Below are 20,330 nucleotides of genomic sequence, written 5' to 3'. Positions count from 1 at the left end.
ATTGTTTTCAGAATATTAAATGTACATAAATATGATTCACAATTAAAACTTATCTGATAATTTCCGAAAAATGAATTCAAATAAACTTATTTAATATTAATTTTAAAATAAATGAACATTTTTAATAACAACTATTAGATAATCCAAAATCTATATATCGACTAATTTAACCCAAATTAACATATAATTAAATATTTGATTTAGCCATAGTTCTGAGCTTGGCTTTACAGACAAACTTAAATAAACAGGAAACTTAACTAAATAGCGATTTCTGATTTCTAGACATGTAACGGATATTTAAATCGGTTCCGCTAAACTTTAAAATCATTTTTCTTTAATTCTAATTTATTGAATATACTTACTCGAAATGAATTAATTAAGCTTATTACACACCCACAGAAGCGACGGACTGGCATTTCGAGCATGCCCGAGCTTTTGCGACGCGTGCACCCTACCGTGTAGACACACAGTTATCAGTGCGCTATCAGCGGGAACGTTTTACTACTTCCAATCTGCTTTAAACAGCCGCAGCAGCCTGTAACAGCACAATCCGTTGCTAGCCATGATTACGATTAAATGCAAAGACACGAATCTGGATCCCCTTCCGATCAAGGTGAGCACCCCTCCAAAAATAAAATGACTATTTCTCAATGCCGAACTAAAAATAACCTTGCAGATTGGGATTATTGGCGGTTCGGGACTGGACGACCCGGACATCTTGGAACAGCGCCAGGAGCGAGTGGTGGAGACTCCGTACGGCGAACCCTCGGATGCCCTAATCGAGGGCCAAATCAATGGCGTCCCCTGCGTGCTCCTGGCGCGACATGGTCGCAAGCACGACATCATGCCATCCAACGTCAACTACCGGGCCAACATATGGGCTCTGCGCGACGTGGGCTGCACCCACTTGATTGTGTCCACCGCCTGTGGCTCCCTGCGCGAGGAAATCAAGCCGGGCAACCTGGTGGTGCCGCACGACTTCATCGACAGGACCACCAAACGTCTGCAGACCTTCTACGACGGCAAGGCCCAGAGTCCACGTGGTGTATGCCACCTGCCCATGTTTCCGGCATTCAGCGAACGCACCCGCAACATACTGATTGAGGCAGCCAAGGAGCTGGAAATTCCCGCCCACCAGAAGGCCACCATTGTGACTATTGAGGGGCCCCGATTTTCCTCGCGCTCCGAAAGCCACATGTTCCGCCAGTGGGGCGGGGACCTAATAAACATGACTACGTGCCCCGAGGTGGTGCTGGCCAAGGAGGCGGGCCTGCTCTACGGATCGGTGGCTATTGCCACCGATTACGATTGCTGGCGCATGGGATGCGAGGGTGTCAACGTGCAGGATGTCCTCCGAACCTTTGCCGAGAACGTGATTAAGGTGAAGAAGATCCTGGTCAACGCGGTGGGTCGCATTAGCAAGGAGGACTGGTCGGAGGACATACTGAATGCCAAGGTGGGTAGGCCTAGATATATCGAATTATTTATTCAACTTATTTGATACCTCTTCGCAGCAATGCGTTTGCAACAACACGATGTCTGGAGCCATGTGACGTTTTATAAAACTATGCCATGAAATAACCGAAGAGACGCTGATTCGCCGCAAGTTATATGTACCACCGTTCTACCAACAGTTCCACAGAAAGCGTGGACCCAAAGTCCACTCCATATCCATTACGTACGAACTCGATCCTGAGGACAATGGGCAGCCGGTTAATATTCCATTGAAATGTGAAACTGTAACGTCTGCCTCAGCGTCGCAGTAAAAAGAAATATATACATATGTAACTACAAACATTTCCTTAACCAAATGCAAACTATTTCTTAACAACTGCTCAAACACCTTTGTGAAAATTGGGACATTTAAAAGTTCACATTTATATTAATTACATAGATTTGCGTCTTTAAAATTAAAATTGGAATTCAATTACGCTGTCTTTACGGACACTTGCGCTCCACTTGGCTTTTGCCGGCCTCCTCGTACTCCTGGGAAGATATCCACATCTGCTGGAAGGTGCCTATGCTGGCCAAGATGGAGCCGCCGATCCAGGCTCCAAATCTGCGTTCTACACTGCCGTTGGCGGAAATCATTTTCAGGCGCGTGTTGGAGGGAGCGCGCAACTGCAGATCGCGATTTAGTCTCTCTGGGAAGCCTTGGAGAAGAGTATTGCCACCTAAAAAGACAATAGTATGTATAGTTTTACGAAATCGTGCTAAGGCATATAGTAAATCCCTACCAGTGACCACAACTGAGCCAAAGAGCGAAAGTCGCACATCCGCATCGCACATGCCCACGCTAGTGGACGCCAGTTGGCCAGCACCTAGCATGGCATTGTCGAACAGACTCTCGGCTATCTTGAAACGCTCAGAACCGAAGTCCTGGTGATAACCATTGGGGAACTCATAGTGCACCGTCGGGATCTGGGCAGCCACACGTTCGTCGAAGGGATTCTCCAGGACCTGCAGCACGTTCATCTGGAAGTCCTGCATCATCAGCTGCAGCATGTAGTTCTGCCACGACGGTGTGAGGTTCTCGGGCAGCTTGCGTAGCGTAAAGCGTCCGTTGTCGCGCTCCTTGACCACATCCTTGGAGGCGATCTTGTACACCGGCGACAGGTCGATGCCGTGCTTCTCCAGATGCTGGCGGCACTGCCGGGACAGGAAGTCGCCCCCCAGCGGGGACTTGACCACCGCCTGCGACAGGACATAGCCCTCGTGAACGGGCACGGCAGAGGTGTGGGTGGCTCCGCTGTCCACGACCAATGCGGTGGCCCGCCCGCTGGAGAAGGCGGCCAGGACAGCGTTTTTCACAAGGAAGAAGGCCGGGACATTGTACTTCTCGAACATTAGCTCGGTTAGCTTTTCGCGGTTGTTGCGCACATTCCACGAGGCCTCGGAAAAAAGCACGGGGTGGTATTCCGGCTCCGACTGGATGACATTGGCGTAGGCGTAGTCGATCACCTTCTCAAACAGGTCCCAGTTGTCGATCATGCCATCTTTCATGTACGTCTGCACTTCCATCTGGGATCGTGGCACATTCACGTAGTTGGTGTCTACATAGAACTTGCGCTGGTCAGCATCTGGAGGGGATTACGCGGTGGTTAGGGGTCTTAACTAGGAAAAACCGTATAGGTGTACTCACTATTTGGCGTGGCATTGTTGTCTGTTTTGGTCTCAGGATCTAGATTGGTCTCCGGAGCCGCTCCAATCCCCACAACCGAAGGAATCTCCGCCTTGGGCGAATCCTCCTGCGCGTAGCCCACTCGCAGAGAGTGGTGTCCGGGATCGAAGACCAGGGCACCGATCTCGTCGCCGCCGTATAACATGGTGCCGCCACTCATATTGGGGCCTTGCAATTGCTTTATTCGTTAATTGTTCGATATCTTCGCAAAATTATTTCAGTCTGTATATATTTTGCGGCTTTTTTCACGACGCTTCTTCCTCGCTGGCGATGGCCTAATAAGGTATCGATTGTTTCACCGCAGACTCTGCTAATCGTCATTGCTGTCGATATCGATAGTTGTTGTTAAGCCTAGTATCATCTCTGCTACCCTGTAGATTGAATCTCGAGAAATTGTAAAAATTTGTCTACAATTGTAAATAATTCCATTTTGTGTGTATATTATGGTGTGTAATTATAAGCTAAGAACTTAAAAGATATCTGAATTTGAAAAGGAACTTACATCCCCAAAGCTTTTAAAATGAGCACAGACAGCGCCGAGGAAACGTTGAGCCAAGCCATCCCCCAAATGGAGATCAATATATCAAACACGAACTCCACAGCCCAGATAGTACTGAACGACTTGCTGCTCATGGAGCTGCTCTGCAGGTACCCCTTCCTGTTCGGCGGGCACGAGGATGCTCAAAAGGACGAGGATTACGACTCCTGGGGATGGGATCAATTGGCCACAGCCTTCAACGAAAGCTACGAGGGCATCCAGCTCAGCGCTCCGTTCTCCGTAAGCGAGCTGCAGTGGCGGTGGGACAAACTTCGGCCGCTGGTCGGTGCTCTAGCCAAGGCCAAGGGTCAAATTCCCGATCCCCTCTGGCGGGTGGTGGGCGATGTGCACAGATGCATGCAGTCGGAGAAGCAGCCGGAAGTGCCTAAGACCAAGTGCCAGGACTTGCTGCTCAGCCAACTACCCTTTCTAAACTCTCTTTCGAATTTGCAACGCCGGCGATTGGAGGTGGAGGTCCTGGACCTCATTCTGGAGCAGGAGCGCCTGGAAAAGGCCACACACAAGCTGGGTGCCAAGGAACAGGAGGCGGCCCTGAGCGAATACGACGAGTTCCTCAAGGCAATACGTGTCAAGGAGCTCCCGGCGGACACTTTGCTGCGTCTGGCGATGGACGGATTCTGCATTTCCAGGGAGCCCCAGTCCAAAATTCTGAATGGCAAAAAATCGGATTTAATGATCAGCAATGTGTTTAGTGCCCAAGATGCAAGCAATGGAGTCAAAAGAGAACCAAATGAAACCGCAGCTGCAAAAACACCCCAAAAACCCCGCTACGTGCCATTGAAAAGCGCCAAATATTACATTAGAAACTTACGGATTCGGGTGAGGCGGATAGATTTTGATGACCACTTGCCACTAGCCACCATTCGGCGGTCCAGCCGATCTACGCTGAATATCTGACTTTGTTTCGTATCAAATGCACATAAGTTTATTAAAAAATACATTACTATAAATTACAACTTAAGGCTATTGTATAATCCGAATCGCATATTATAATTCGCTTGCTTTGCATTCTCGAAAGACTAACAACTAAACAAACAAGGAGCGGGAGCGGGAGAATCTAGAGAACTGGAGAGCGGGTTAACCAGGACAGGACGACGACAGGAGTTGTACTATGCACTTTGTCTAGGAGCCGCCGGTTTCGTTCGATGCTTATTAGTAATCAGTTATCCTTTACATTACACAATCGTCAACAGTCACAAGAGAACGCAATTCAACAGGTCTATACGAAATACAGTCGTTGGGGGACAGCGCAGCACTTAACAACAAACAAACAATGTGGATGAAAAACTAACGATCGAGCATAGCTGCTGCTGCTTCCTCAAAACAGTTGGTCCGCCAGGTTTCCAATGAACGTGGCCAGGTTCATGGAGGAGCCTTCCTTGAATTTCAGTCCAATCGTCTTTCCGTAGGCTTGTATGAAGATGGCGCGCACTGCATTCAGACGTTGCTTTCGTCTGCAATGGATAAAGTAAAATGTAAGTTTCGAAAGCTTCGGATTTGGAGTTATTTCCCTGAAGTGAGAATATGAAGAATAAAAACCGAAGTCTTTACCAGTGAACAATTTCGTTTTAGTTTTAGGCAAAATATTCTTAGCTAAAGAGGGGTTCTGTACTCACAAGTTAATGGATTGCTTGCTGGCCATAGTGCTGCCGCCCACGTCTTTGGAGGAACCATTTGCAAAACCGTGCGTTGAGCTGCCGTTGCTGATGCTGCTCCCACTTCCACTTCCACTGCCACTCGATGCTGTGTTGGTGGTGCAGTGGTAGCCATTGCCACCATTGTACAAAGGAATGTTCGAGGAGCCACCACCGCCGTCCGCCGCCTGTTGAGCCACGAATCGCATCATGTAGCTGCCATTCATCATGGAATCAATGGAGCCCGTATCTGTGACCACCTGCCAGCTGCCATTCGAGGACGTGGACTCCTGCCTTTGCCGCGTATTCGAGCCTGGCACTGAAATGGGGCTGGTTCTGGATCTGAAAGGGATTAAGCTTGATTCAGTGGCCTTCATTTTATAAAAGGAACTCTCACCTCTTCGGATTGGGTGACCTGCTGGTCAGTGGATTGACTTGCGCTGGCGTGGTGGCATAGAAGTTATCTGTTATGGACATATCACAGTTGGAACAGTTTGAGTAGCTGTCGTTGCTATCTTGATCGAAGGCCAGGATGTAGTCTCTGCAAGGAAAAATCAAGCATTAAATTCACGTTCTAATCCAATTCCTAGATATACTCACTCCTTGAGCGGTTCATCGTCGCAGCAGTCGGATTTGATCACTATGACACTGCTGCCGCTGCTGCTAGATGTCTTGGTGCGTTTCCGATGCTCTACAATGCTGTACTCCTCGTCCGTGATGAACTTGAGCACATGGAAGCAAAAGAACATGATATCCTCGCCTCGTTTGAGGCGATCGGGCAGTTGGTGACCAAACAGGTACCAATCGTAGGCCAGTGTGAAATACGCCATCTGCATGGCGTTCAGCGACTGGTGGATGAGTCCATCTGCCCACAGGGACAGCCTTACCAGAGAGACAAACAACGGAGTGCGATCCCAGCCGCTGATGCAGTGGATCAACAGGCCGGAGCTCTCCTCCTGCACGTATTTCAGTGTCGCTCTCAAGTAGTTCTGTGTGATGGCCACCAGATCCCAGTCGCGGTACTCCGGCCACACCACATCGATATCCGCAGCGGGTCCCAGATTTGGAATATTGATGTTCGCATCGTTGAACGACTGCTTCCAGTTGTAGTGCAGGTTGCGCGCCATGTAGTTGTTGTCCCGGAACTTTTTGAAGAACTCACAGCCCGGGTACGGCAGGGATAGAAGGTTAAAGCTCTTGTAGTGCTTGTTTGGATCCGCCTTCTCCGATGAGGAAACGCTGAAAGCAAGAGACGGGCTATTAGTTTAGGATTAGCAACACGGATTTTTAAAATATACTCACGCCATGAAGTATTTGATCTTGCGGTTTTCCACCATGAGGTCCACAATGGTGGAGACGTTGAGCGTGTGGAGCAGCTGGATGTCACTCTTGATGACCTCGTCGTAGCTGAACTGCGACTGGGCCTGGTCGTGCATGTGCGTGATGAGCGACTCGTCCGTGGAGTCCGCATCATTCTCCTCCCCGTTTGGCGCAGTGTAGTTACCCCCACTCAGGCAGTCGTAGGCGTAGTCCACTACCTTTCGCCCGTAGGTTTCCGGCATTACGGATAGAGTTGCCGAACGGCAGATGTACTTTCCGCGGTACATAATCACGGGCACGGCGAATCTTTGACGGCATCTCGCGTATTTGGCCATGGTAACCAACTCCCGCATCCGCTGGATGTCGTACTGGTCCTCATAAATGGTATTTTGCGGCTGCTGCTGTGCATTCTGCTGCTGTTGCTGGAGAGGATGTGGCTGCTGGGAGGGATATTGCTGGTGCAGTGGATGTGGCTGCTGCGTGGGATATTGCTGCTGGAGAGGATGTTGCTGTTGCGTCTGCACGGGATTGGCAAAAGTCACGAAAGCCTGGATGCCCACACCCTCGCTTCCGGTGCTTCCTGCACTGCTGTTCAGAGGCGTGGCTGTTGCCGTGGTTCCGGAGGAGCCTCCTCCACCCAATCCGCCGCCAACTGGCCCAAACAGACCGTTTCCTGGCACCAGCGTCTTGGCCATGTGCCCGTGCTCGCATTCCGGGATGAGTATACGGCCAGGATAACGCGGACTGAGCAGTCCATTCGTGTTGTCCAGTTCGATAAGGCTGTAGTCGAGTTTAAATAAGTATTCGCATTTCTTGGAGATGTCATACTCCTGAAAAAAGGTAAAGTAAAGGATATCATCAATAAGGCAGCTGAGGGAATAAATTTTGCAAAAGTAATGTGAAGAACCGGGAAAGTAATTTGAGTTTATATGGAGTTTAATTTAATTTGTCAATAAATGTGGGATAAAATATTCAAGGCGGATTGCTTTCTCATTTAGATACCACGGTTTATGTAACAATGTAGGGCTGACTCAAAATATATGACTTAATGCATTTTTGTAAGAATACATATAAAGTTAAATTAAGAATACTTAATCATTGACATGGAATTTCTTGACATATAATTTTACTGGCAAAGAAAAATTCAACCGCAAAATTTTATTTTATATTAAATACTTAAAATATGATTTAAAAAAACAAAAATAATAATGAGCAAAAGGCAAATAAATCCTAGAAAATTCATGAGCAGATTTAGGTTTTCAAGTCTAGCCAATCACTGAATACTTTTTTAATAAATATTTTAATATTACGTATACGTACTAGAGAGTCTGGTTTTTATTCAGGGGAAAAATAACTAATTAAGGGGTTCGAGGGGTTTTGCCGGCCAGATCTGAGATCTGATCCCCTTACCAATGACCTCAGACTGGCGACAACCATTGACTTTGGGTATCCCATGAAGTATTTGACGGGGCGGTGTGTAAAGTCAATTGCTTGCATAAATCAGCGATGCCGGCGTCGCGTCTTAATGGCCAGCGAGATTAGAACACGGAGTGCAACTGGTTTTCATGCGTTCTCGGTGTGTGTACATATATACTATATAGACATTCCTAACCCGAGTTCAATGGAACTTGGACGCTCCCGGGAAGGAGAACTGGAATCTGGAGTCGGTCGACTTTGGCTGGCTATCTGCCATCCAAGGGTTAAACGCGATAAGCGAATGGGAATATTGGCAAGTTACAGGACCAATTGGCCATCGAGATAATTGTATAATATTTACAATTGGACTGATGCACAGAAAAAAAAAATTATATGATGGCTATTTTGATATTATAGAATATTTTGATATTATTTTGGACCTATTATATATAAGAATTTTTTATTAGTCAATTTGATGTTATAATACTTTAATATCAATACAGATTAGGGAGCTAAATAAATATTAATACACATTGGGCACCGGTGGGGTGTGAACTCGGGCTCTAACAGATTATTCCATTTCAATTTAACTAATTATAAATAAAAATATAATGAATAATGTAAAGCTATTTGTTTTCTGTGTGATAATCGGGAAAAATTCTTAAGGTTGCACCGGCGACTGGCTAAAAATAGGAAAAATGACTAGCAAAGGGGCCGTGGGGGAGAGTGGGTATCGTTCCCAACCAGCTGTCCCAGACAAACAACTACAACTAGATAGAAGCATAATAATAACAACCACAACCACTCGTACAGGCACAAACACCTTGAGGAAACAGGTTTTTAGCTCACAAAGAGAAATGGGCAAATATCAAAAACTATAGAGCGCAAAAAAAGACAAAGACAAAAGCTTCGCAAAAATAAGCAACAACAAAAGCGAAGCAAAGAGCAAAACAAACCCGATGAAAATATAGTGGAGCAGAGTGCGAAGCAAACGAGCAAAACAACTAAAACGCAATTACAATTACCAACAAATAGCACGCAAAAACAAATGGCTCTTTCTAGCGTTTGTTTTGTACTTGTTAGCCTTTTGAAATTGCATAACCAAACCATTCAAAATTATATAAAATGTTAAGTTTAGACTCACTTATAAAAAAAAGTGCTGCTCACCCTGTCTTTTATTTACTGTCTATTTGCCTAGCAGTTTCGCAGTTTGATTAAGTGTTTTGTGTTGCGAACATGGCTAAAATACAACTTGAATTGAACCTTAGATATAAACAACTTTATTGATTTGCATTTGCAAAGATTATTTAATTTATACTACATTTATTCAAAATCAAATCAAAGTCATCAGTACGTATGAGTGATAAACTTTAAAGGCAATACGCATTAAACGGATTGCGTATTGGATTTAAAGTTTATCACTCATACGTACTGGTGCTTTGATCAAACAAAAGGCTTAAAACAATGTATTAACAACAAATTAAAATTTGGTAAAAATTAAATGTGGTAAAACCAGCAGGCTTTTATAAATAATAAATACATCCGGATGAAAACGAAACAATTGATAAACCTAATGGCCAATGTTTTTTTTCATCCAGCTGGATTCTTTATTTTATAAAAACCTGCAGATTTGTACAAAATAAAAATGTTGTTTATTGTTTAAATATTTTGTTTGATCAAAGGCAACCGTATGTAAGAACATTCTTTTTAACAAAGTTTTTTTGGTTTGCCTTTTATGCAATGGTAAATCAATCATCAGCTAAATTCTTTTAAGTTATGAGCTTTTGAAGTTGTAAATAATATAATTAATCATTTTTCTAACCATTATTGTAAGCTAGTTTTTAAGCATTTTTAGCTATTTCAACTGCTACTTTTGGCAGCACTGAGTTGAGAGTGGGAGCGTTTAGGAGAGATGGGGATGCCGAAAAAAAAACAGCTCATCGATGGCAGATGTGTGTGTGTGAGTGAGCTCCAAGTTGGAGACGCTGCCGTTACAAAGCAGTCACACTTGCACACATGCACAAAGAGCACAACAAAGCGGTTACTGTTGTTGTGTGCACTGAACTGCTTGCTCATTGCTTCTGTTGCCGTTGTTTCGTTGTTGCTGCCGCTTTTGTTGATTTCTTTGTAAGCGAGTAAATGCAACTGTAACTGCAGCCGCGCTGCTTGGAAAACTGAGCGCCTGTTCCAAAGGCGCTGTAAAACTTAAAAACAACAAACAGACGCTCAAATAGTTACAGCGTGAAAAATAGTTGGCGAGCGTTGTGATCATTAAGCGTCATCATCATTGTCATTATTGTTTTCATCATCGGTTGACCCAAATAATGAAATCCAAACCGAAGGCTGGCTTTCGAGCCAAGCTTGCCTCAGAAACCCGGATTTTAAAGACTCTGCCGATGCTGGGCCACCAGAAAAATCCAGCAGAAGCTGCGAGTGCGACACACTTTTCTTCTCTCACAAAAAAGAAATAAAAAACAAGCGGAAAATAAAGCAGAAAAAGCTGAGCCAAACACACAACACAACGTTAAGAAACCGCACAGCTGAAAATAATCGTACTCGTACTTGTGCAATCGAACCGAGAAAACCACCAACTCGAGCACAGGGAAACAGCAAAAGAAAAGCGCGGAGAGGTCGTCGATTAAGTACAGTCCAACTCCTTGAGCTCCGACTTCTGGCGGTCCGTCTTTTCTTAAAAAAAAACATAATTTGGTTAAGAGTGGTAGCTACCACAGACCAAGTATTTTATTACCAAATAATAACGTAGCCTTAATTTGTATATAATTGAAAATGTTAAAGCTATTTTTTAACTTAGACAGAGACTTTAAAAAGTTGAATTTGTGATAACCAATTTTAAAATAAAGAGAGGGGATCCCTACATTTTTAAATGATTTTTCGTTTTCTATTAGCTGCACTGTACTGCCCCCAGTTTCGACTCAAGGCTTATTTCGGCTAATAGCAACAAGAAGAGCAAAAGAAGGCCTCTGTGCAGCCCACACGTTGCATATTCATTAAACCTGGAGCGACAGGGAAATGGCTTTTCTTGAATGAATTATTCAGTGCTCGAACTAAGGCTCAAAACTGGGGCCACTGACCACACCCAAATGACTGAGTGTTCCGCGTTTTATTCTTGTTGTTCTTGCTTACATGATTTATGCTTGCGCTTTAAAATGTGCAGCGTGTTGTTCCAGCGCCTCTTTGTTGTTGTTTTTATAGTCGGCGTTCAAAGACCCCCAGATACAAAAACAAGTTGCGCCCACGTTTCGAACTCTGAATCAGGAATGGGATCAGGTTCCAAATCAAGGTACTGGATACGAAGGCAGTACAGTTCTGCAGTTTATTTTGATATTCCATGGAGTTCCATTTTTTGTTTACCGATAAGAAGTATTTATATACTTTCGTTGATATAACTTTAGCCTTTGTTTTCCGTCACAAAGCAAGCAAAAACAAAGTGCAGTTTGTGTTGCCTCTTATAAATTGATGATTCTTTAAGATTTAAGGTTTCCCACGTTTAAAATAGTTATTTTATTTTTATTATTTCAGTATTTTTTGCAATCAAGTGTCAGAGAAATATCATTGTTTGCATATCTGCAGTTTTTAAAACTTTGTTGCAGAGATAAATCAAAGTATATTAATAGTTTCTCTTGTCTGCTTTATTTTCTAACATTTTTTACTTTGTCTTTTTTTCTTCTCCATTACTTTAGCTAATCTCTGCGTTAACCACCAGCATTTCTCTTAATTTATGAAATATCATCCTAATCAATAGGAGATATTAATGATATTTTAATATGCAAATTGCCGGTGCAGTTGATTTGCATTTATTTTTCTGGTGTCCATAAACAACACATGGAAGAAAAGCACTCCACAGTGTGAGACAACTTTCGAAAGACATTGAAACCGCTTTGTGGGTGAGATGCCATGGATATGAAGACAAGATGAAGAGAAACACGTTTGAGCCGGAAGTTTTGGACCGCGTTGAAGAGCCGAATGATTTTTGCTTGCTGCCACATAAAAACAAATCGCAATCGCAATAATTGAGCGCAATAAGTGACATCCAGCCAAGTGGGCGTTACGGACAATGAACATTGGTGGTATGAAGGGGGCCTTTCAGAAATCTATTTATCATTTGCTTAATTTATTCGCCAGCCAGTCAGGAAGAGATTTTCCCCCGCCCACACACAAACACACACTCGTTTCCCCAACCAGAATGGATTTCCTCGAGGCGCCGATCGCTTTCCTCGCTTTCTGATTTCCCATCAGACAGTTCAGTGTAATGTGAAAAGAAGGTCATCTAAGTTATCGATTCAATTTGGCAAAAACTACCATGGGCTAGCAGGAAAAGTAAATGAGCTTATGGCATAAAAAGTTCTACTTTACATAGCTCTGCAAATTAAGATTAATTTTAAAGCAATGTTTCCTGGTTAAACGAAAAAAATATAAACGAAATATATTAATCATTTATTTTCGTTCTTCAAGTTCAAAAACTATCTTAAACTATTATATTCCTGAACAGTTAAAATATACAAATTGAGTAGATTATCCTTGGCTACAAATTACTTTTTACATTGAGTTTTATTTTAAAAATGTTTACATCCATATTTATGTCATTTTTGAGAAGTGATAGGCTTAATCAAATGACTTTTAAATTATACAAATAAATATTATTTTATGCATAATAATAGAATGGTACGCCACTATCAATTATTTAAAATACTTTATTTATTATATAATTTATTTTATTTTGGTGGATTACTAATAAACAATTCTTTTAAAGCAATCACTGATAATTTTTCTCCGTATGCTTTTACACAAATAAGTCAACCTTTTAAAACCAATAAATAAAGTACATATGTATGTGTGTATTTTTGAGCAGGAAAAAACTTCTGCGCTCCTGTTGGCCCTTTGCATTCAAACACACAACTTGATATTTCCCTCGTTTTATCAACACAACATCCCCTTTTTGCTATGGGCGACAACAGCACAAACAAACAAATGCCGAGATCCCCGTACCAGAAACCGAGAACGAAAACTCGAACTTCCTCTCCCTGCAAATAGTTGACTAAAGCGGCATTGTCATTTCGCACATTATCGATTTTATCTGTCAGCGAGCAGGCGCCCATGAATACCGAGTTGGTGGCTCAAATGTGGCAGCTTCCGAAACCACACATTGGAGGAAAATCGGAGGAGTAGCGAGCATAGCGAGTTGCGCCCTTCTTCTAATCATGCTTCCATGGTGGACCCGGATGCTGGGCAGTTAGTCCGGAATGCGCAAGAAGTTCCGCAGCAGGGTGTTTCAGATTAATGCATTTCGGATGGGTGGAAGTGTTGCAATACATATATGTATCTGGAAGCATTGGAACCCCTTTATCGGAGTGGCCCTTAATTAAATCGAACTCGCCGGCTCTCTCTTTTCCGGACATGCGCCCGGAAAGCTGCTGCATCCCCGATAAGAGCTGGAAGCGCAGCTGCTCTTATTACTGTGGCCCCAGATGCACTTCCCCTCCAATCTTCGAAATCTCCTGCCCCTAGCCCACCCCCATTATACCGTTTTATATAGGGAAACCTTTACATTCACTCCTGCGTTCCTGGCACAAGTGTCTGTGGTGCGACCCACGCACCTTGCAGCAACAGCTGGTCCTCAGACACATTGCCACACACACTCCCGAGGAAAAGGGGCGGCGCGGGGTGGCACATGCAAGCGCGTGGGCGCAAAGTTCAATGTGCAACAGGCCATCATAAAAGGGCGTAGCGTTCCCAAATCGCCAGCACAGTGGACAAACTTCCCAGATAACACTAAGTGTAATTATGGACAAAGAAAACAACCAAAATGTGTTTAATATATATTCAGCCAACAGGAACACAAATCAAAGTCCAAATTTTTAACTTTTTAAGATAAGCTAATTTTCTTTGTTCGGTTGAAAAAAAACCTGACCGTTGCTCAAATTAGATCCTAAATCCTTTTTAGGCCATACCATCATTTAAAAGTTTTTTAATACTTCGTCGTACGACATGTAACATTCACCTTTTCAACATCATCTATTAATTAAATACGACCAACAATTATGTAAATTCTTCCTTAAGTTTCACTGGTTAAATTAAATAGATCTTCGCATAACATTTAATATATTAAGGTTATAGTAATCAAGAATTAATCCAACATTATTAAATATTTTTAATATTTTTTTCAAATTGTGTTTAGATGAACAAATTAGTGAAATATACAAGTTCAAATCGTCAATTTTGGGTCTATTTTCAATATTAAACATGAATAAATACAAAAAACCTTGACCCGTTTTTCATGGCAATTCTATTTTCACAGCTTTTCACACTGAGGTCATCAAATAATTGTTTTTGGCATGCTTGACATGCTACCATAACACATTATAAATCAATCAAAACAAACGCATTAACCTTGCCAATTTAAATGTAGTCATCATAGAAATGAATGTTTAACTTTCTAATCTTAATAATGTATTATCCAGAAGATATAAATCAGCTTTGACAAGGTAAAAAGAATAAAAGATCCAAAAGTTAAGGGGTGCAAACTTTGTAATTAAACGTAATTAAACGTTCTGAAATTTCATAAAAAATGGTGATGAAAGAAACGCCTCTATTCCAATGAATTCACCCCACTGTGCCACAGTTTGGTTGCAATTGCTGCGCTGGAAGGCGTCGCACTTCCGCTCTTCCGGGGATTCATGCGCGCCTGTGCTGCGTTTTCCAAAGCGCCCACACAAATGACGCCGCACGGCTTGCAGCACAGCTGCATCCGTTTCCGGGGGCGGCGGTGGAAAGCGCTCGTCGGCGGGGGCGTGGCCACGGCACAGACTGCTGCCAACGAAAACAGGCGACCAGGAGAGGTGAGAAGGCCATTTAAAGTATCCCAGTACATTGGGTATCCCAAAGCGGGGCTCCACCGTACCTGGAACTGGTTGCAACCCCCAAAATGAGTGCAATCTCCGGACTGGAAGACATAGCTGCAGACTGGAAGAGGCCAGGCGGGATACACATCGAATGCGGAGGAGTAGCTGCCGTCCAGGTCCTGCAGGTCCTGGGCCCTGAATAGTGTTCCAGCAGGCGCCAAAGGCAGCGCTCGCTCCGCGGCTGTTTTTGGTCCAATTGGTTCTGTTTATCCAATTGCCACCAAAGCACCAGAAATCATCCAGCAACAACCATTCGAAGCCAAATTCGTACAAAACACAGTATGTTCTTGCAGACCTACACAATGTGCAACATTTTTTCAACCCCGCTTTTCAGCAGGTGAAATTTTTGCATAAACCTTCAATTGACAACGACAGCAGCAACAAAAACAACAACAGGTGGGTTTTTTTCACACAGTGCAAATATATAAAAAACATAAAAACAATAGCGGCAAACACAAAGTTGAACGGCGAAAATGTTTACGAAATTGATATATATTTATAAGAAGAACGAAAAAGCCTTCCTGCTATTTTTGGCATTTTCGCTTGGCTGGGACTCACTTTTTGGCGCCCACACGAGCAGACAGATGGCCCACCCACCCACACAAGATACTACCTACAAATGGAAACGCCAATACACACTTGCATTTGCATCTGCAACAGTTTTCAATGCCGTTTCGGCCAAGTCATGAAAATAAATCAGTCGGTCCGTGCCAAATACAACAAATGAAAACAAAAGTGATATAATGATCAGCACATTGTTAACAAATGATCATCATAGCCAAGTGCGGAGAGAAGAGAACTCGTGTCTCATGATTAAAACTATTATCAAATCCTTAATAAATTTGTCACTAATTGTGAGACATTCATAAGTTCTCAATTAAAAATTAGAATCTATTTATTTAATATGGTTAAATTATAGTGGAAAAATAAATATTAGCATGGAATCAAAAATATCAATATATTTAGATAATACATTATTTGTAAAGGCTTCCAATAATTAATGCCACAATTTAGGGGGACAAAAACTATAAATCTCAACAATATTTTAGACATTTTAACAAATGATTTTAAAAGACTGAAGAAATCTCTGGTATCCCTGAATATCTTCCATATATTTTCAGTTGAATTCAAAATATGGACTTTATATACTAATAATAATTTCAATAAACAAGAGTAGTTTCATCTGGGATTCAAGTGTTTCTTTAATTTTCAGTACCTAAATTTAACTAGATCAATTCGAAATGGCCGAATTTAAGCCATCGACTTCGTGGCCCCACCGCATGACGAGCTTCCAGTGCCGGCAGGCGGATCTCAACCGCCTGGTGATGAACTACCTGGTCACGGGTGGGTTCTCCTAGTTAGATCCACTTCTTTCTATCATTTTCATTTTTTTCAGAGGGCTATCAAGAGGCCGCCAAGCGTTTCATGACCGAGGCGTCAGTGATGCCGGGTCCCCACATGGACACCATCGGGGATCGATTGAGGATCCAGGATGCCGTAAGAGTGGGCCAGGTCAAGTACGCCATGGATCTGGCCACTCGGATATATCCGCGCCTCTTCGAGACCGACAACTATGTGTTTTTCCACATGCAACAGTTGCGTCTGATCGAGATGATTCGGGATCAGAAGATGGAAAAGGCTTTGAAGTTCGCCCAGAGCAAGGCTGCGGGATTCGCCAAGGTCGATTCAAAGCATTTCCACGAAGTGGAGCGGACCATGGGACTCCTGGCCTTTGATCGTCCGGAGTACAGTCCGTATGGCGAGCTGATGTACTACTCCTACCGCCAAAAGGTGGCCGGCGAAGTAAATGCAGCCATGTTGCGCTGCCAGGAGGCGGAGAACAAGAACAAAGAGGAGCCCATGGAGCCGCGGATGATGTTCCTCATCAAGCTGATCCTTTGGGCCCAGGCCAAGCTGGAGCGTGAGGGATGTACCGACTTCCATAAGATCGATCTCGGTCACGGTGATTTCGAAGAGGAGTTCCGTCGAAGCTTTCAGGGTGTATAAGGCGATTAACGCACAATAATTAATAATTGTCCATCGATCGATCGGCGTCTACTGCGAAACTACATAAATGTATTTTTTTTTAGCGAATCTACACCATATAAATGTATTTTTTTTGGCGAACCTACAAATATGAATGTAATTTTTTTGAATGGATGTTGAATATTAAATATTTCCATATCTTGATGTAATTTTAAGCAATCTTCTTGTTCCCTTTCTTTTGGTATGTGGTTGAAATTTTTGTCAAAGTTCGCTGATAAGGCGAATTCCCTCTGGTAATCTAAAACGCAAATTGTTGTGTCACGTGCTAACCGAGAGCTATTTATACTGTTTCTTTTTTGTTTGCCCCGATAAGAGAATGGGCACAACAAAAGTAAAGGGCTTTGGACCTGAAGTACCTTCCAAAAGAAATAGTTGTTGAATCTTATCTGGGCTTTAAATCGTTAATAAAAAGGGAACCTTTTAAGAGATCACAAAACACCCCAAAATTTTTCCGTCACAAAATCACATACAAATACATACATATTGACTTACAAAATATCTACGTTTTTAATCATATTCATATTAAAGATGAGATTTTTCAGTAAAGTATTCAGGAAATGTAAATTTTTAAATTATTTTTTGCACACGTTCGCCAGGCGATCTCTCTCTAGTCCAGGAACTTTGAAAAACATTATCGCGGGCCTACGTCATTGGCTTAAATATTGTGCCATTGGCTGGGCGCCTAATCTAATCGGTATGGCTAAACTTAACCTTGAACCCTGGGAGAGGGGAAAATATAAAGAGGCCGAGAATCGCACACATAATTCACCCTTTGCACTCCATCAAAATCCAATGCTTTGTATCAAGGGGTAGGCGGGCAGTAGCTTTTTGTTTGCGCCTTCAAATCGCTGGCAGATAAGGAAAATACTTGGGGAAAATCAAATCGAAGGCAGGCGCCCGTTGTTTGGCCCGAACTGAGTGATAAGACTGTGCCATTGTTTGATAAAAATGTGTGCTTTTGCTATCGTAAAGTAGAACTACTGCAACAAAGTATTATCCCTTGGCCAATGCAGTTAATCAATTACTTGTACCGATTGCAGTTGAACAAACACATGTAAGATCGCCGCGAAAACGTGAGTTACGTGCCAAGTTTTCAACTAGCTTTCCTCGCTCTGTTTCCAGGTGCCTGGCTTTCGGCTGAAATGTATTCACCATCAGCAGCTCAGTGGCATGCAAATGAGCAGCGGAACAGCGATTCCGCTGTTGCCAAGTTGCCATCGCAATCGTTATTCTGTGTTATTGCCGGTTAAGCGGGCGATAACACGGAATTACATGCTCGACTATTAAAAGGCGTGCGTGACATTGAAGGGGGTAAAGGGGGTGTAAATGGAGTGTACAGAAAGCCAAAGACAAACGCCGAGTTCGAGTGCGTGTGGGTGAAATAATGCACATTAAATGCGTGAGTCGAAGCAAGGCTTAAAATGGCCATTAGGCTTTTAATTACCGCATAGCTAAGCAAGGGGTATTCCATTTCAGTACAAATCGAGAACAAACGTCATAAAGAATGTTTTGTTGGTTGATATTTCTTAATTAAATGAAACCGGAATTAATAAAAAGATATAATGCGACTTTTAAATGTAGATTATTTGGAAAAGATCTTGATTAGATCCTCGATTTAATAAACAAATATTTTTTTAGATTTTAATAACGAAGGAACATAATTTAAGAAAACGGTTCACTTTATAAAATTCTATTATGCCGATTTGGGAATTTACTTGTTTCATAAATATGAATATGAAAATAGAGAAAAATGGAATTGAAAACTACTGATTCAGACCCCTACATTTTGTGGGTAAAATACGGATGCAAGAAGTTCTGAATCAATAATCCGGATTCAACTAAGATAATTAACGGTGACCAATTTTAGGTTAATGACTAGCACCACACGAAAAAGCATTGTCCTGAGAAATACAAATCCTGGGACAAATTTAATCCATTAGGCCGAGCAAATGACATGTTTTACCGCCTATTGATTTCCATAAAAATACGATTTTCCTTGCAGGAAGCTTAATGGCGGCCATTTTGAGTGGCTAAGGATTTTCGGGGCGCGGCAAAAGGAAGACGACGAGAAGGAGGAGATGAGGAGTAGAAAATAAGAGAATAAGACCAAGAAGAGGAAAGGATAAATGACGTGTCCTCGACGTAGGCGCCACGCACACTAGCACAGCAAGCTTTTTTCGACTGTATGTGTAGGAGTGTGTTTTTGCGGCGACAAGCACGTGCACGTGCGCCTAAATGTATGTCACACCCACACACACATACGGGAACTAACAAACTTACCGACGTTCCTTCCTCAAAGGCCGCCGCCTCGAAGGACTTTTTTTCGAAAGTTTCCAATAGATCGTGAAGGTCCTGCTGCGTTACGTTGACCATGTTGTTTAGCGTCAGGCTGCACATTTTTGCGGCGCTGCATTTACCGTTCGATTCCTTTTTGTTTTAACCCACTAAACACACACAAACACACACAAACACTCACGCTTGCAAAAATTTGCCGAATATTAGCAAGAATTCTCGTGATTTGTTTTTCCCTTTTGTATTTTATCTGCTGCGTATTTAAGTCGCTTTTATCGCTTTTACGCTTTTCGCGTTTGTTTGCTTTTGCTTTGCTTTGCTTTTTACGCCCTAAAAAGACGGCTACGTCATCACAAATTCGCGGCCGCTAATTTTGTAGTTGAAGTGTTGTTACGTTCGCGATTCCACTTTTAACTATATGTGCTAAGTAGTAATGTAATATAATACTAATATTATATTATCGAAACGAACGGAATAAAGCGACAAGACAAACAGCCGCGACCAAAAAAACACAGAGAGAAGGTTTGAGTTTGAGGTGGTACGATAGTAACGATACCTCAAACACATTTTCTATTTAATTTTTTTATATCGATACTTCGCGATATTGCGATAGTGCAACGAAAATATGAGATGATATTTTTTGCAGCCCTGGGACTCCATTATATTGCGGGACCTTTAAGAGACTGCAAATTTAGTTGCGGATAGTTGTAGATATGCATAAAGCTTGAAGAACAATGCAAATATGATGCTTATTTGTAGAGTGAGCCAATTGTAAATCCAGTAAGTAAATAATTTTAAGACTTTAAAAGTTTTTCTTTAATTATAATTTTACCATTTTTAGAATTAAAAACATTTCTTAATTTCTAATGTGAATGGTAATAAATAATGAGCTAATTTTGCTTCGGGTTAACAGTGCGAATGAACTGTAGTCAAATATATAAGCTTATTGCTTACACCGTAAT

The 20,330-nt window shown here is 42.6% G+C and overlaps 5 protein-coding genes across 6 annotated transcripts; 3 read left to right on the top strand and 2 right to left on the bottom strand.

Annotated features, from left to right (window-relative positions):
• The first annotated feature begins 453 nt into the window (after positions 1–453).
• Positions 454–1,840, top strand: LOC108039637 (S-methyl-5'-thioadenosine phosphorylase). The gene is made up of 3 exons (XM_017116697.2): positions 454–613; positions 677–1,456; positions 1,515–1,840. The coding sequence occupies exons 1-3, from the start codon at positions 563–565 to the stop codon at positions 1,551–1,553; spliced, it is 870 nt and encodes a 289-aa protein (XP_016972186.1). The 5' UTR covers positions 454–562; the 3' UTR covers positions 1,554–1,840.
• Positions 1,841–1,854: 14 nt separating this feature from the next.
• LOC108039636 (actin-like protein 6B) lies at positions 1,855–3,451 on the bottom strand. Its single transcript, XM_017116696.1, has 3 exons — positions 3,143–3,451; positions 2,238–3,080; positions 1,855–2,174 (listed from the first exon to the last, which is right to left on the bottom strand). The coding sequence occupies exons 1-3, from the start codon at positions 3,339–3,341 to the stop codon at positions 1,939–1,941; spliced, it is 1,278 nt and encodes a 425-aa protein (XP_016972185.1). The 5' UTR covers positions 3,342–3,451; the 3' UTR covers positions 1,855–1,938.
• An 86-nt stretch (positions 3,452–3,537) lies between these two features.
• Positions 3,538–4,693, top strand: LOC108039639. The gene is made up of 2 exons (XM_017116700.2): positions 3,538–3,627; positions 3,694–4,693. Exon 2 carries the CDS (start codon positions 3,702–3,704, stop codon positions 4,635–4,637), a length of 936 nt encoding a protein of 311 aa, XP_016972189.1. The 5' UTR covers positions 3,538–3,627; positions 3,694–3,701; the 3' UTR covers positions 4,638–4,693.
• LOC108039638 (myotubularin-related protein 14) lies at positions 4,643–19,914 on the bottom strand. Its single transcript, XM_017116699.1, has 6 exons — positions 19,357–19,914; positions 6,677–7,524; positions 5,975–6,613; positions 5,772–5,915; positions 5,357–5,716; positions 4,643–5,194 (listed from the first exon to the last, which is right to left on the bottom strand). Exons 1-6 carry the CDS (start codon positions 19,471–19,473, stop codon positions 5,059–5,061), a joined length of 2,244 nt encoding a protein of 747 aa, XP_016972188.1. The 5' UTR covers positions 19,474–19,914; the 3' UTR covers positions 4,643–5,058.
• LOC108039640 (glucose-induced degradation protein 8 homolog) lies at positions 14,984–17,626 on the top strand. Of its 2 annotated transcripts, none has more exons than XM_017116702.2 (4): positions 14,984–15,309; positions 15,368–15,426; positions 16,244–16,374; positions 16,427–17,626. In XM_017116702.2, exons 3-4 carry the CDS (start codon positions 16,272–16,274, stop codon positions 17,035–17,037), a joined length of 714 nt encoding a protein of 237 aa, XP_016972191.1. In that variant the 5' UTR covers positions 14,984–15,309; positions 15,368–15,426; positions 16,244–16,271; the 3' UTR covers positions 17,038–17,626. The 2 variants fall into 2 exon arrangements, with proteins under 2 accessions (XP_016972191.1, XP_016972190.1); XM_017116701.2 differs by having other exon boundaries at positions 15,365–15,426.
• Positions 19,915–20,330: the final 416 nt, after the last annotated feature.

The sequence above is a fragment of the Drosophila rhopaloa genome, unplaced genomic scaffold (genome assembly GCF_018152115.1).
Source record: "Drosophila rhopaloa isolate 14029-0021.01 unplaced genomic scaffold, ASM1815211v1 contig_115, whole genome shotgun sequence".
NCBI classification, from domain to species: Eukaryota; Metazoa; Arthropoda; class Insecta; order Diptera; family Drosophilidae; genus Drosophila; species Drosophila rhopaloa.
This window is presented reverse-complemented; position numbering and strand designations above follow the sequence as displayed.